Source organism: Syzygium oleosum, unplaced genomic scaffold (genome assembly GCF_021117445.2).
Source record: "Syzygium oleosum isolate NSW1041296 unplaced genomic scaffold, Sole_v2.1 Sole_v2.17, whole genome shotgun sequence".
Lineage (NCBI taxonomy): Eukaryota > Viridiplantae > Streptophyta > Magnoliopsida > Myrtales > Myrtaceae > Syzygium > Syzygium oleosum.
Window position 1 is genome coordinate 8,431,118 of NW_026607501.1, and position 14,121 is coordinate 8,445,238.

Genomic DNA, 14,121 nt, shown 5'->3' on the forward strand with positions numbered 1-14,121 from the left:
TCGGATCACTTGGACGAGTGGAGGAAAATAGATCACTTTGATGCCAATTTGGCTAAAATCCGACATGGCATTTTTATTAATTTTGACGTCGACGTGCTTAGTCGCGTGTCGCACCGGCCAGGGAGAAAAGAAAAAAAGAAAAGAAAAGAAAAAGGAAAGAAGAAAAAAAAAGGAAAAAAAATATTTAAAATTAAAAATGCTACTGTAAAAAAATTATTTAAAATTAAAAATGCTGATTGTACAGCGATCCACGAGCCACGTCGACGTCAAAATTAATAAAAATGCCACGTCGGATTTCCGGCATGCATCAAATGATCATTTTCCTCGACTGTCAAAGTGATCCGAAAAAGTGAAGTGATTGCGCCAGTTAGCAGACTTGTGGTGTACTTTTGCCCTTTTATTTTCTTTCACTTTGCCCACTTGTTTGACTGTGGAGATATACGCATTGAGCCACTTATATTATATTCAAGCGGCAGAAGCTTCTTTCCATAATTTTGAAGCCGCATCAGATCGCATGGCTAAATGCGAGACGCAAAGAGGCAACGATTCTTCTGTTCACATTGACTATTTGGTCAGTATGCATGCATATAAAGCCCATAGGGACAGCGAGACGGTAGAAGACACGTCGAACAAAAAGGATGGAGGAGGAGAGGAAGAACGAGAGAGCACAGACCATCCACCACACCAATGGAGAAATTACAGAGAGAGAGAGAGAGAGAGAGCACAAGCTTGTCAATGGCAGCGCCAAAGAGACGGAGACGGAGGAAGAAGCTGTCACAAGTGAAGAGACCATCATCAACTACAGAGGATGGAAGGCCATGCCCTTCATTATTGGTGATCCCAAAAACATTAGTCTTCTTGTTCAGACCCATGAGAGATGTTTTTCCCTTCGTAAACTGCAATCTAATATTCTCCATGCGGACAAAACTGAAAAAATCTTCTTCAGGAAATGAGGCTTTTGAGAAACTGGGAGCGAGTGCGACCTTGGCCATCCTCTTGATCTACCGCACCACGGTGTACAACCTGAAGAGCAGCACGGCCACAAACATCATCAACATCTTCAATGGCACCGCCAACTTGTCCGCCTTGGCCGGTGCTTTCGTGTGTGACACGTACTTTGGCCGCTTCAAGACCCTTGGGTTCTGTGCAGTCGCTTCTTTTCTGGTAACTTATTTCTACTTCTTCTTGATCTCTCTCTCATGTTGTTGGATCAAAATCTCTAGGACACGCTGATACGGTAGCCAGAAACAGTTACTTATATAGTGCAGAGCAGACACACGTCAGATTTCAGTATGTTGTTCGTTAGACTGAAAGCTGGAGTTGATCAGTTTCTTTCATTGCGAACCTTCTCCAAGTCGTCTCTCGTTTTCTCCGATCTTGGTTAGGGTTCTTGCTCCATTTGTTCTAGTCTATGTGCTGATTTGTTGATATTGAACCTCTATTGTGTGACTAGAGAAGAGCCTCCGTATATCTTACTATTCTTGGTCATTAGTTGAAGTTTTTTAGTCGATTCGTAATTTTCCCGTGTTGGGTTTTTCACGTAAAATTTGGTGCTGCTGTTGCCTTTGTCTCTTTATTTACTCATTCTGAGGTAGTATTGTTGGAATAAATTGCTGGTGGTTGCTGGGTTAAGTTGATTTTGGTCGATTTAGTTTTGGGGAAAAAATTGATCCTCGATTGGATTAATTCCCCGTTCTCCCCGACAGTTTCTGATCTGATTCACTCTCAATAGGCAGCTGCAACTAGTACTACTATATGGTTCGTGGTACTAAATTTAGGGTTTTTTTTTAAGCAAGTTGATGTCCGAATGCAGCTGATTTACTGCCTTGTTCAATTAGGGCTTGCTAGTGATACAACTAACAGCAGCAATCGAGAATCTTCATCCGCCGTACTGTGGCGACAGCACCACATGCCGCGGACCAACAGCCGGCCAGAAGGCCTTCCTATTTACCGGGTTTGGGCTGCTGATTTTAGGGGCAGCCGGCATCCGCCCCTGCAATTTAGCATTTGGGGCTGACCAATTCAATTCGGGGACCGAATCAGAAAAGAGAGGGACCAACAGCTTCTTCAATTGGTACTCCTTCACAATCACTTCCGCGCAGATGGTCTTGTTGGTGCTTATCGTGTACGTGCAATCGAACGTGAGCTGGGCGGTCGGGTTATTGATCCCGGCAATTCTGATGCTCACAGCATGTGCAGCCTTCTTCATGGGTTCGAAGATATACGTGAAAGTAAAAGCTCAAGGTAGTCCACTAGCGAGTGTAGCGCAGGTCATCGTCGTGGCCATAAAGAAAAGGCGACTTCCAACACCCGAGCAACCACCCTGGCTCTCTCTTCATAATTATATTACTCCAAAAACTATCAACTCCAAGCTTCCCTACACAGATCAATTCAGGTACTGAAAATGAGCCCGCATTGAACTTGTGCTGGATCTGCAATCGTGTTCATAGACGAAGTGTGATCAGCTCGTTTTTTTCATCAGGTGCCTCGACAAAGCAGCAATCGTGACAGCTGAGGACGAGAAAAGGCCGGATGCATCGCCGGCTGATCCATGGAGACTCTGCAGCTTGCAGCAAGTGGAGGAAGTGAAATGTATTATAGGAGTGATGCCAATTTGGGTAGCGGGTGTGTTCTATTACCTTGTCATCGTCCAACAACAAACCTATGCAATCTTCCAGGCCACTCAAATGGACAGACGCCTCGGGAACACCAGCTTCAAGATCCCAGCCACATTGTTCGTCGTCTTCCTGATGTTGAGCCTCACAATCTTCATACCCATCTATGACCAACTGATCGTCCCATTCCTCCGGAGGATCACGGGGAAAGAAGGTGGCATCACGCTCCTGCAGAGGATGGGCATCGGCTTGTTTTTTGGCGTGCTAACCATGCTAGTTTCTGCCATAGTGGAAGAGCGCCGAAGATCAATAGCTCTGACAAAGCCCCCTCTGGGGGATGATCCCAGACGGGGCGCGATTTCATCAATGTCAGCCTTGTGGTTAATCCTTCAGTTCACGCTCGCAGGCCTCACACAAGCATTCTCATCCATCGGCCTTGTCGAGTTTTACTACAAGCAGTGTCCTGAGAACATGAGGAGCATCACGGGTTCTCTGCACTATTGTGGCATGGCGGTCTCAAGTTACTTGAGCAGTCTACTCATATGGATTGTTGGCAAGAACACGAAAGGAGCGGAAGGCGGGAACTGGTTGCCGGAGGATCTGAATAAGGGAAGACTGGACTATTTCTATTACCTGATTGCTGGATTGGAGTTTCCGACCTTGGTATACTTTCTAGTATGTGCAAGTTGGCACAAGTATAAAGGAACAGATGATGTTAGCCTTGAAGCAGACATAGAAATGAAGCAACACGAGCAGACTTATGTTTGAATTGTAGTCTCAGAGGATCACATCATATTATCCATCTCATTGAAAATGGGCCTCTCATGCAGATTTCTGTAGCAACCTGATCTGAGATTAGCCCTGGCTATAGAATGGAAGTTATGGTCCACATACCGTGAACCTATTTATGCAGTGGCTTTGTTTTATATGCACAACCATTATGAATTTGAATTGTTTACCTATTAAGCTAATTCCTACAAGATCTTAGCTGATTTTGTATCAGTTTGATTTACGACTACTTTGCAATTAACTCGATCTTATTGCGCGTAAACTGGCGATTTAATACGCGCAAGCAAAATGAAGATAATTTGGGCTATCAGTTTGATTTTAGGTTTCGGAATAAATCCATCGAATTGGTATTATCCAATAAAATCACTTTTGACCTTAGTCTTTTTTCCCTTGTAAATAGCATACTCAGGGTTTGGATGGATTGGTTCTGACCTCCTTCTAGATCAGAGGCTCCTGTGCAAATTCAAACTGGTCTTTGTGTATCTATGCAGCCTACTATTTTTGTCCCTCACAGCGTCATCTGGAAGTTAACTCCATCTGGGAAGTCTACTATTGGGTGTGAATCGATGCGAGAAAGGAGTGAAAATAAAGCTCAAACTGCAGAGGAAAGAAAGGGAAGACGATGACTCTTGCAGTCTCTGGAACGAGGATACGGATTGATGAGGGCGTCAATGCAACTGGGGACTCGTGGTTTTTCCTTCCGTTTTTGCACTTTCCTCGAGTTGGACAAAGGAGATGAATGGTCAAAGAGAAGCCTGTCTCCGATCTCAGGAAACTTCAATGGACAAGACTAAATTGAATTTCTCCTTTTGACAACTCATCCCAAACACTAATTGAGGTTTCTGAGAGAGATAGCATAAACAAACCCTAAAATTTGGGACAAATGCGTTTCTCAATCCTACGCGAGAGAGGAACTGTCGAGCAATGGAGCTTTCAAGTGGAGCAAATGAGAGAGAGACATAGGCCAAGCAAACCGGGCTCGTTCGTGACTCCCTCTCTGTCTCAGTTGCTTCACGTTCAAAACTCCATGGTTCCATGCTCAAGAGACATCATCTTGCTAAAGCCACATTAGCGCCGTTCATATTCTGTCACTCACGTCAATGGCCACGTAGGATTTTCAACGGTGTTTTCTAACGGAATATTAACGCGAGGTAAATGTGTCACACAGGTATAAATTTGAGATCTTTAGTCTCACAAAAAAAAAATTTAGGTAAATGTGTTACAACAAACATAATTTGAGATTTTTTGTGGCTTTTTCCCTTTTCTGAAATTAGTATTTTAAATTTGGGAAAATTCCAATTTGGGGTCCAAAGTGGGGCCATTTTCTCAAAATGGGGTCCCAAGTGGACTTAGTGCCAAATTGGTACCCAAAGTCCCCAAAAAGTATCAAATAAGTGCGGTCGTGGCACGCCAAAATACCCGCGTAGGTGATCTCGCATCGTTCGTGAACAGACAGATATTTTATATTTTTTTCCTTTTTCTGTTTTTCTTTTCCTTTTCCTTTTTTTTTCCTCCTTTCCCTCGCATGGCCATTGTTGGGGCCTGCGGAGGTCGCTGGCCTCAGGCGGAGGCGACCATGGCCGGCGAGGGCGACCTAGGGCCGGGCGAGGGTCGCCCGACACGCGCCGAGGGCGACCTAGGGCTCGGGTGAGGGTCGCCCTCGCCAGCAGGGTCGCCCTCGCTTTGGGCCGGGCGGGCGAGGCGACCCTTGCTGATCCGGAGAGCATCCTCACCGGATCCGGTGAGGGTCGCCACGCCCGCCCACGCCCGCTCACCCAGCGAGGGTGGCCCTTGCCGCCCGGCCCGGGCGTGGGCGGCCCTCGCCCGCCGGGCAGGCGACGCCGCCCGCCCAGGCTAGGCGGCGTGGGCGACCCTCCAGGATCCGGCGAGGGATGCTCTTGCGTCGGATCCGGAGGCATGCTCTTGCCGGATCGGGCGACGGTTGCCCTCGCCCGCCCAGCCCAGGTGAGGGCGACCCAGGGTCGGGCGAGGGTCGCCCTCGCCGGCCAGGGCCGCCTCCGCCTGAGGCCAGCGACCTCCGCCCCGGCCCCGGCGGAGGGAAAGGAGAAAAAAAAAAGAGGAAAAGGAAAAGAAAAAGGAAAAAATAAATAAAAACACTGTCTTGTTGTTCACGGAACGTCAGATCGCCTACGTGGTATTTTGGCACGTAGGCGATCCGGACCTTATTTGACACTTTTTAGGACTTTGGGTCAATTTGGCACTAAGTCCACTTGAGACCCCATTTTGGGAAAATGGCCCCACTTTGGACCCCAAATTAAAATTTTCCCTTTAAATTTTGGTGGAGACAACAAAGAGGAAATGGGAAGAAGTAATTACTCGGGCCTTTCACTTCTCTCCAAAAGTGGAATGAAGTGGAGGGAAATGGCTTTTTGATAACATTTTTCCAGAATATTATATGTGAATTAATACGTCAATATCTGGATATTGAGAAAGTTTCGAGTGTTTCGGATAAAATTTAAATTACGCGAGCCTCAAGATTTTTAGTAAGTAAATTAAAAAAGCAAAAATCAATCAAAGACACCTTTTGTAATCGGGCAAAGAAAATAATTTGTTTTAGTCCCGGGTCCAGCTTATGACCCGAAACCGCTTGCCCCTTTCTGGACCCGATCCGACTGCGGGGTCCAGCTCGGTGGTTCGGGTAACCGCTTTCTCGGTCCGGGTCGTGTTCTAAGACTTAGAAAAGCCGTCCCCCTATTTTTTCTCCGCTGCCAGAAAAGCCGTGAGCGACGACGGCGCGTCGATGGAGGGTCGTGACCGGAGACGAGAAACGGAGGCGGAGATGCCGGAGAAGGTGAGCGACGGTGGCGCGTCGATGGAGGGTCGTGACCGGAGAAGAGAACTGGAGGCGGAGATGTCGGAGATGGCGAGCGAGGCGATCGCGGCGGTGAAGAAGGCGAAGCACGTGGACCAAGTGATTTGCGCCCTCCACTCCCTCGCCGTCCTTCTCTTCCCCGTCGATTCCTCTCTTCTCTCAGGTGTCTCAATCTCGTTCGCTTTTTGCCTACGATCTCTATATGTCTTACAACGTTGGAAAGCTCGAATAACTCTTGCTCTTCGAGACATGGGACTGCTGCTGAACTCTCGGCTTCATTTGGGTTGCTTCTGTTTAGAATGTTTTCATTTTTTGGTCTTTGGCTTCTGTGGTGTGCTGGATGACTTGAGTGATCTGATTGCGTTTTCTTGGTGACAATGCTTCTGGGTCTTCTCTCCTCTGTTGTGGGTAGCCATTCTAGAGTTAGTGAATGGAGTTATGTGGTGTTTGACTGTTTTTATGTCTTGATGTGCAGGCGTTGTGGATGAAGGATACAGAGATCAGGTGGCTGTCTGTGCTGCTTCAGTTTTTGTTAACGGGGTTTTAACTTCAATTAATGTGATATTCGCTGCTTGTGTTTTTGTGTAGATTCTCGGGACAAAGCTTCCTTCCGCAAAAGAGAGAGATGATCGGTGGCGGACGTTCTACCGAGGAGCTGCATTTCCAGCTCTGGCGAGAGTCCTATTATTCGGTAGCTTGTTGTTTTGCATATTATGATCTTTCCATTGTGTTTTATTCCTCAAAAAGTCAAAATGTAGCCATCACCTTCAAAAGGTGGCTTTAGTTGCCGCTTCTGTGTCGATCCTGCATACTATCTCATTGGAGCCATGATTCTTTTTCACATTGTTCTACCGTTTGATTAGACATGTGATTGCTGTTGAGGTTGCACTTCTTTAACTTGGTGTTAGAAGTGGCTTACTAGATGCTTGAGTTGATGAGCCCAAAATTCTTCCTTATCTTTACATGATCCCCTAAATTTATCCTTGTCAGAGACTTATCATTCATACATACCTACCAGTTTTGATTGTAACCGTTATCTGGTCAGATGTTGCCTCGGACTGGCTTGCTTGCTTTCCCTTCACTGCACAGAAGCATGTTTATGATGTTTTCTTCGTCGACGGACTTGCCACCGAGGTGGTTCGGACTCTGATTCCTCGTCTACACCAAAACAGTAGTGCTGGTCTTGATGTCAATGCCATTGTCTCAAATATCCAGAGGTGTGAGTGAAGGCCTTTTTCTCTTACTTAATAAAGTGGGAAGGATAATCATATCAACCTGTATAACTTTCTCTTTCCTAGCCATTATTATGGACATTTGAATCTGAGTAACACAATACCAACAATGCAGTTAATATAACCTTTCATTCTCTTGACAGATTAATAGTGCTTTTCTTGCTTGAAAACACCGGAGTGCTCCATATCGCTACAGAATTTGCCAGATCACAAAGGGAAGGTTCTTCTCACGAACAACTCCAGCCTGTCATATCTAGGGTGGCACAGCTTATAGCCTCCGTGCCTGACAAAGCACAGTTCAAAGCTCCGTCTTCTCTTTCAGCACAGTATCCTTGTTCTGTTATTCCCGATGTTGAGTTTGCTTGCCTATGTGGTTTCTTCTTCTTACTAATCTGAACCTTACCTAATGATTTCGCCAATATCAAATGCATGGGTTTAGTGATTTTGGATCCAGACTTCTTTGATCCTCCTTTGATGTGTTTGTTCTTTACAAGAGAGTTAAAGCATTTTCTTCAGGCAGATAATTACTCAGCTTCTCTGTGGAGTTGATGGAAGAGATTTGACGACAGATCCTGGGAGGATCGTCAACAAGAGTGAGATGGATGGTGCCTTTCATTTCACTGGGGAGACATTTGCTCGCATCTGTCGTCGGGGATTTACAGGTTGGTAACATAATCTCTGCATGTTTTGTTTTCTCATGTTTATGTGTGAAAGAGAGTTTTGTTCTTATGTAGCAGAGCTTTCACTACCAACAACAAAAACCTAAGTGATTGGGTGATGGGTCTGCAATTTGCTTATGTATAGGTGGATAGATTGTCTACAAATTTAGATGGTTTGAATTCACGTTGATGTACATTATCTTTATGGTTGTTATCAATTCCGTCTCATCATTGGAGCTTCTGTTGTAGAGCTCTTTGTTCACGGGCTTACCCATTCTGATCTGAATGTTTTGCTGGTGAAAAAGAGTTATGACTAAAGAGTAATTACCCACTTAAGTTGCATACGGAAGTGATTAGACTACTCTATTAAAAAATTCTTATATCTTTGTAACACTCTAGGTCCAAGGCTGAGCAGACACTGTCTTGAACTTTCCACAGATATGAACACTGGAGAATTTGGGTGCTAGACATTGCCAAATTCTTTGTTAGATAGTACTGTTTTCTTTAATGGCCTAGTAGATGCCAATCACACAATATTATGCCTTTGTATAAAGTCAGATAATATTCTTTGTGAGTATGCTATCTGACTTATCCTTAGTTCATTGTCTTCTTAATGTTAATGCATAATTGTTTTTTCCTTTCACAAATAGTGTGGCTTCCAGTAGACTTGAGAGTTGACACCAGACTACTGGATTTCTTTTTTGGGCAGATGTTTTGGCAAGTGAAGTGGTTCCTCGGATACTTAGTCACGTCCGAGGCTTATTGTCATCAAACGGAACAACTATTGTGGCAGATGTATTTGAATCAGATCCAGGGTCCCAGTTTTGGATAAAGATGATGGGAAATATAAAAGATTCCTATGCTGTTGAAAGAACTTCAGAAGAGCTTTTACGTGGGCTTGCTACTGAGCGTATAAATGACACTGAAGCTTACTGGGTCATTTGGACATTGTTTCACAATCTGTTCTATAATCAAAAATCCGTCTGGTACGCAAGTTGTTTATCATTGTAATTGCTTTGACATAAGTAGATCTTTGTCATTCTATCCACTTTATTCATCCAACCTCCAAAACCTCTCCAAATCCAGGAAGCTGTTTTAACTTGCTGCAGTCCAATATCTGTGGCTTATATGCCTGTTGACGTGATGGGCTATTGTAGTGTTTCATCTGATAAGTTTAGCTATCGAGAGAAATTGCTGTTGGACTACATCAAATCCTTACATACGGGCACAGACACTTGCCTGCAGTAAAGATTTCTGTTAAAGAGAAGTTTGATTCGATTCCCTGGTTATGGCTTTAGATTGCACCCGGAATCTGGTGGAAGTAATAGAATGGATTTATTCTTTGATGATTTGCATAATGCCACATGTCAATCGTGTAATTTTTTTTTCGGACTTCTCAGGACATTGTTTCTGGACAAATTTCTACTCTGGAAAGTATTACCTGTACGGTGCCTGCGTTGGATATTTCAGTTTGCTGTGTTTGGATGCCCTCCTAACCCTGATTCACAAGTCTCAAATCATGTTTCGCAACAGCTTCCAGTTACACTGCAAAGTCTGGTGGTAGTATGGTCCAAACAGGAGTTTGTGCGATCAGCGTCATTGGAGCAGCAAGTTTGTATCCTCTTATTATTTGTTGTCATTTATCTATTGATGTTTCTCAGTATTCATGACTGCTGGTCTATGCGGAAAGAATGAAACAACAGAACCTCTCTTCCATCTTCTTTGAAATATTGTAATAGTTCCTACAGATTGAGTGCCTGTTGAATGCGTTAAACTTTTACCAGACAAAATGTATCATGGACTTCTGAGGACCAAAGTAATATTGTATAGCATTTGGCATTATGTATTACCTTGATTTACATTCAGATGTTACAGCAGCGGTAGGCCTTTTACTGGAGCAGATGTCTAAGGAGGAACTGGATAAGTCTAAGGATGTGATGCACTCAATTCTTCAAGGAGTTAGCTGTATATTTTTGTCCACTTACTAGTTTCAATGGCAATAAGGTTACTGTTTCCGCCCTTTTAATTGTTGTTTTGACCGCTTGCAGGTAGGCTGGAGAGTCCTGACCATTTAATTAGAAAAATGGCTAGCAGCATCGCTCTAGCATTCTCGAAAGTGATTGATCCAAAAAATCCTTTGTACCTTGATGATAGCTTCAGTGGAGAGAGTATCGACTGGGAATTTGGTTTAGGTACCTCCAAAGACAGTGCGCTGCCTACCTCTAATTGCAGAATAAAGGGAATTCATGAAACGAAGACATCTGTTGGCACAGTGGACATGAATGAGTCTAATGATATAGCCACTTATGGGGAGGAAGGTGATCTGAAAGATGAAAGGAAGAAGTTATCTGAGTATAAGATGATCGACCCTGATGAGATTATTGATCCAGCTAATCTAGAACTCGAAAGAGAATCTGATTATGATAATTATGAAAACGTGAGCGAAAGTTCCGATGCCGCGAGTGACTCTTCATTGGAGCCATATGACTTGACAGATGATCAAACAGATTTAAAGAGAAGATTTTCACAGTTGGTTGATGTAGTGGCAGCATTACGAAAAACTGATGATGTTGATGGGGTAAGTCATTCTGTTGTGCTTATTTATTTCTTCATCCTGCACAATTCTCTTGAAGAAAATCCATTTCTTTCCTAGGCCACTTATGAGATCCTCTTTGGTGAAACTTTGTTTTGCACATTTGTGGTATGACAAGTCCACAATATAAAGAATACTGTTCTGGCAAAATTGCCAATCAATCTGGTTTGACCAGATGGACACAGGAGTTCTCTGAACGAATGTGCCCCTTTCTTATTTTGTGGGTTGCAGGTGGAGCAGGCTCTTGAAGTTGCTGAAAAGCTTGTGCGAGCATCCCCTGATGAACTAAAATATGTAGCAAGCGATCTTGTTAGAACTCTCATACAAATTCGTTGCTCTGATGTGGCTGTTGAAGGTGAGGAAGATTCAGCAGAAGAGAAAAGACAAAGGGCGTTGGTTGCTTTGGTAGTGTCATGTCCACTGGAGTCCCTTGAAACTGCCCACAAGCTACTTTACTCACCAAATGTGGATGTAAGCCAAAGGATAATGATACTTGACATAATGACCGAAGCAGCAGAAGAACTTGCCAAGGCCAAGATTATGCGATTGAAACATCAGACAGGGCCTCTTGTATCTATCACTTCAGAGAGTCGACCATGGTTCTTGCCCAGTAGTGCGGGGCCTGCCGGCGCTGGTTCCTGGAAGGAGGTAGCAGGGAGCGGCACTGTGCTGAACTTGTCAAGTTTGGGGACTGGAAATGTTCCAAATTGGACAACTCATTATGAGAGAGAGCTTCCTCCAAAACCCGGTCAGATGAAGCGAGGGAAGACGCGCAGATGGAGCATTAAGTCTACAAATATGCGAGAAGATCAGATTGACATATCCCAGAATAAATTTCCTGTATATGCGGCAGCTTTTATGCTCCCTGCTATGCAGGAATTCGATAAGAAAAGGCATGGCGTTGACTTGCTCGGAAGGGATTATATAGTCTTAGGAAAAGTTATCTATATGCTCGGTGTATGCATGAAATGCGCTTCTTTGCATCCTGAAGCAACTGCATTGGCTGCGCCTCTCTTAGATATGTTGGGATCAAGGTAAATAAATATCAATATATGAGGCAGCACTGAGTGCAAATTACATCAGCATATTTAGGACATGCTTCTCAGGATAACTGCAGAACTTTGCAATCTGAAATTGAATTCTTATTTTTGCAGAGAAGTTTGCCATCACAGTGAAGCATATGTTAGAAGATCTGTTCTATTTGCCGCTTTGTGTGTATTAATAGCACTTCCTCCTTCATTTGTCGCATCTGCTTTGGTTGAAGGCAATGCAGAAATTTCTAGAGGTCTTGAATGGGTCCGGACATGGGCCATCCAGGTTGTGGAGTCTGACCCTGACAGAGAATGCTATACGGTAAAGAATGAATTTTTACACTGGGAACATTGTTGTATTTGATTATTTTTTCAGTTTTTGAGTAACGCTCAGGCTACAACATTTACAATCATTTGGAAAGTCATATCAGTGCATGCTGACAGTACGAAGAAGAAAGGAAAGCTCGGACAAGCATGTTTAAAGAGAGTTTACTGCATACAGTATTTTATAGGATATATCATGAAACTGGAGATACGTCGAAGACATGTTAGCCAATGTTCCTGATGCATGCTCTTCATTGCTTCCCTTTCTGTCATTAGTTTTTTTATAAGAGGCAACCTCTTCTTGGTCTTTGGATGAGATCCTCTATGACCGCTTGTTTGTTCATTCCTATTTTTGTTTTCTTTCCACTTTTTGCTTAGCCCATATGATATCAATTTGAAGTATATTTAGTTTTCTAACATGTGCAACATTGGTTATCAATCTGACAATAGTGAAGTTCCTTTATCGAGTATTCGATATATGAATGACCAAAATCGTATCTCCCTTCTTGTAGCTAGCTATGTCATGTCTCCAACATCATGCTGAGATGGCCCTTCAAGCTTCGCGGGCATTAGAATCGACCGTAGAAACTGCTGTCAAGGCAAAGAATATCAGCCTCCCACCTGATCTGTCCAAGGGTATAATTAGAATCCCCAGAGGAGATATAGAGTTGTAGACGAATCTCATCTACTCCCCCAACAGTACCTGCTTGCATAACATACATCATTGACTCTCAATGTAAGTGCTCTATTAGTTCTTTACTGTTTGATATTATTTGGCGCCAGTTAAGAGTAACCAATTGGGCGCAGGAAACTTAGGAGGAGTCCTGCGTACAAAGAAAAACACTCCAGCGAGGGGTTTCTGTTCCTGCTTTTATGGTCCTTGTGGAAATAAGCACCCCCTGGCAGCAGAAACTTTGGACCAAGAGGCAAGTCTTCTTGAACCAAGTAATGACGCTTTTGTAGATGAGCAATCCCTCTTCTTCTAAGGGAGATCAGAATCAGGTGAGAACAATTGAGCCTCAATTTCAGTGCTTCTCACGGTTGCTGAAGCTGGGGCAGGCTCTTCTGGTGATGGATCCCGGGAATATGAAACCCAATAAATGGAAGTGTCGAAATTGAACAAGGTTCTTTCTTCACCCGACTTTATGTCCAAAAGGCGACTTGACCCACGTGGAGTCGGGGATAACGAGATGCAAGATGCGACAAACGGTTCTTCCCCGGCTTTTGGGAATGGGTTGGTGCGCAAGTGGCTGGTCTTTTGATTATTTTATGTTCTTTTCTTTCTCTTCCCGATGCTCACAATGAAATATGTCGGATCCCTAGAAGTGTGCCGCATTGGTGCATTGCTTGATGTTCTATAACGGTAAAATGCCTGTTTGTAAGATTACCCGCCAAACTATTAATCTGCGGAAACGGTTGTCATAATTTTCTTGTGTTTAAAAAAATTATTCAGGTCAACAAGTTCCCATATCTGCTGCAATTGAAGTACTTTTTTTTTTTTGGAGACGGTTGGTCGGTGGACTTGTAAAGTGGCGAATGATGCTTGGTCGTCGTCTTGTTGCGGTAGACCTATCAAAATGAATTATAGACTTATTTCTTAATCAATATTTGATAGGCTGAGTTGTTATATGGATAAGTTATATCCGGTATAACTTATACATATAATGGTTTAGACTTAATTCTCTCTCACCCTTACTTGATCTAACGCTCGATCACTCCGTGCTTTTACCTTAATTTAGAAATGAGTTTTCCTAACATTTGGTTAAATATAAAAGTGTTTTAACGATATGGTTGGGTACTAGTGGTTGAGTATGATTCAATAGATTTGTATTGCGTTAAAATGGGTCAAAATGAGATAAATTGGTCAATTTGGGTCAGACCGTTTTCAACTTGATCCGAATCCGATCCGATCCACTCGTTTCGACAAGTCTACCCACTGTTCTCGCTAATTGTTTTTTTTCTAGCAAATGACACTATGGGAATTCCCTTCGAGAAAGGCGATGCCAAGGGTGTGTTTATGGATGAGGGATTCAGATTCAGTTCCT

The 14,121-nt window shown here is 43.6% G+C and overlaps 2 protein-coding genes across 2 annotated transcripts; both read left to right on the top strand.

Moving 5' to 3' along the window:
• The first annotated feature begins 1,286 nt into the window (after positions 1–1,286).
• LOC115664189 (protein NRT1/ PTR FAMILY 2.11-like) lies at positions 1,287–3,566 on the top strand. The gene is made up of 3 exons (XM_056318992.1): positions 1,287–1,758; positions 1,839–2,395; positions 2,483–3,566. The coding sequence occupies exons 1-3, from the start codon at positions 1,756–1,758 to the stop codon at positions 3,381–3,383; spliced, it is 1,461 nt and encodes a 486-aa protein (XP_056174967.1). The 5' UTR covers positions 1,287–1,755; the 3' UTR covers positions 3,384–3,566.
• A 2,551-nt stretch (positions 3,567–6,117) lies between these two features.
• LOC115678765 (uncharacterized) lies at positions 6,118–13,546 on the top strand. Its single transcript, XM_030602198.2, has 14 exons — positions 6,118–6,400; positions 6,713–6,741; positions 6,826–6,928; positions 7,283–7,454; positions 7,613–7,795; positions 7,974–8,131; positions 8,838–9,114; positions 9,529–9,743; positions 9,995–10,093; positions 10,177–10,706; positions 10,953–11,755; positions 11,876–12,074; positions 12,589–12,812; positions 12,884–13,546. Exons 1-13 carry the CDS (start codon positions 6,166–6,168, stop codon positions 12,748–12,750), a joined length of 3,165 nt encoding a protein of 1,054 aa, XP_030458058.2. The 5' UTR covers positions 6,118–6,165; the 3' UTR covers positions 12,751–12,812; positions 12,884–13,546.
• Positions 13,547–14,121: the final 575 nt, after the last annotated feature.

Excerpts from the sequence above, each read along its gene's own strand:
- LOC115664189 (XM_056318992.1), top strand. Across the intron at positions 2,396-2,482 it reads CCCTACACAGATCAATTCAG|GTGCCTCGACAAAGCAGCAA; the intron begins GTACTGAAAATG and ends TTTTTTCATCAG.
- LOC115678765 (XM_030602198.2), top strand. The coding sequence starts at position 6,166 with ATGGAGGGTCGTGACCGGAGACGAGAAACGGAGGCGGAGATGCCGGAG. Across the intron at positions 7,796-7,973 it reads CCGTCTTCTCTTTCAGCACA|CATTTTCTTCAGGCAGATAA; the intron begins GTATCCTTGTTC and ends AGAGAGTTAAAG. Across the intron at positions 10,707-10,952 it reads AAACTGATGATGTTGATGGG|GTGGAGCAGGCTCTTGAAGT; the intron begins GTAAGTCATTCT and ends TGTGGGTTGCAG.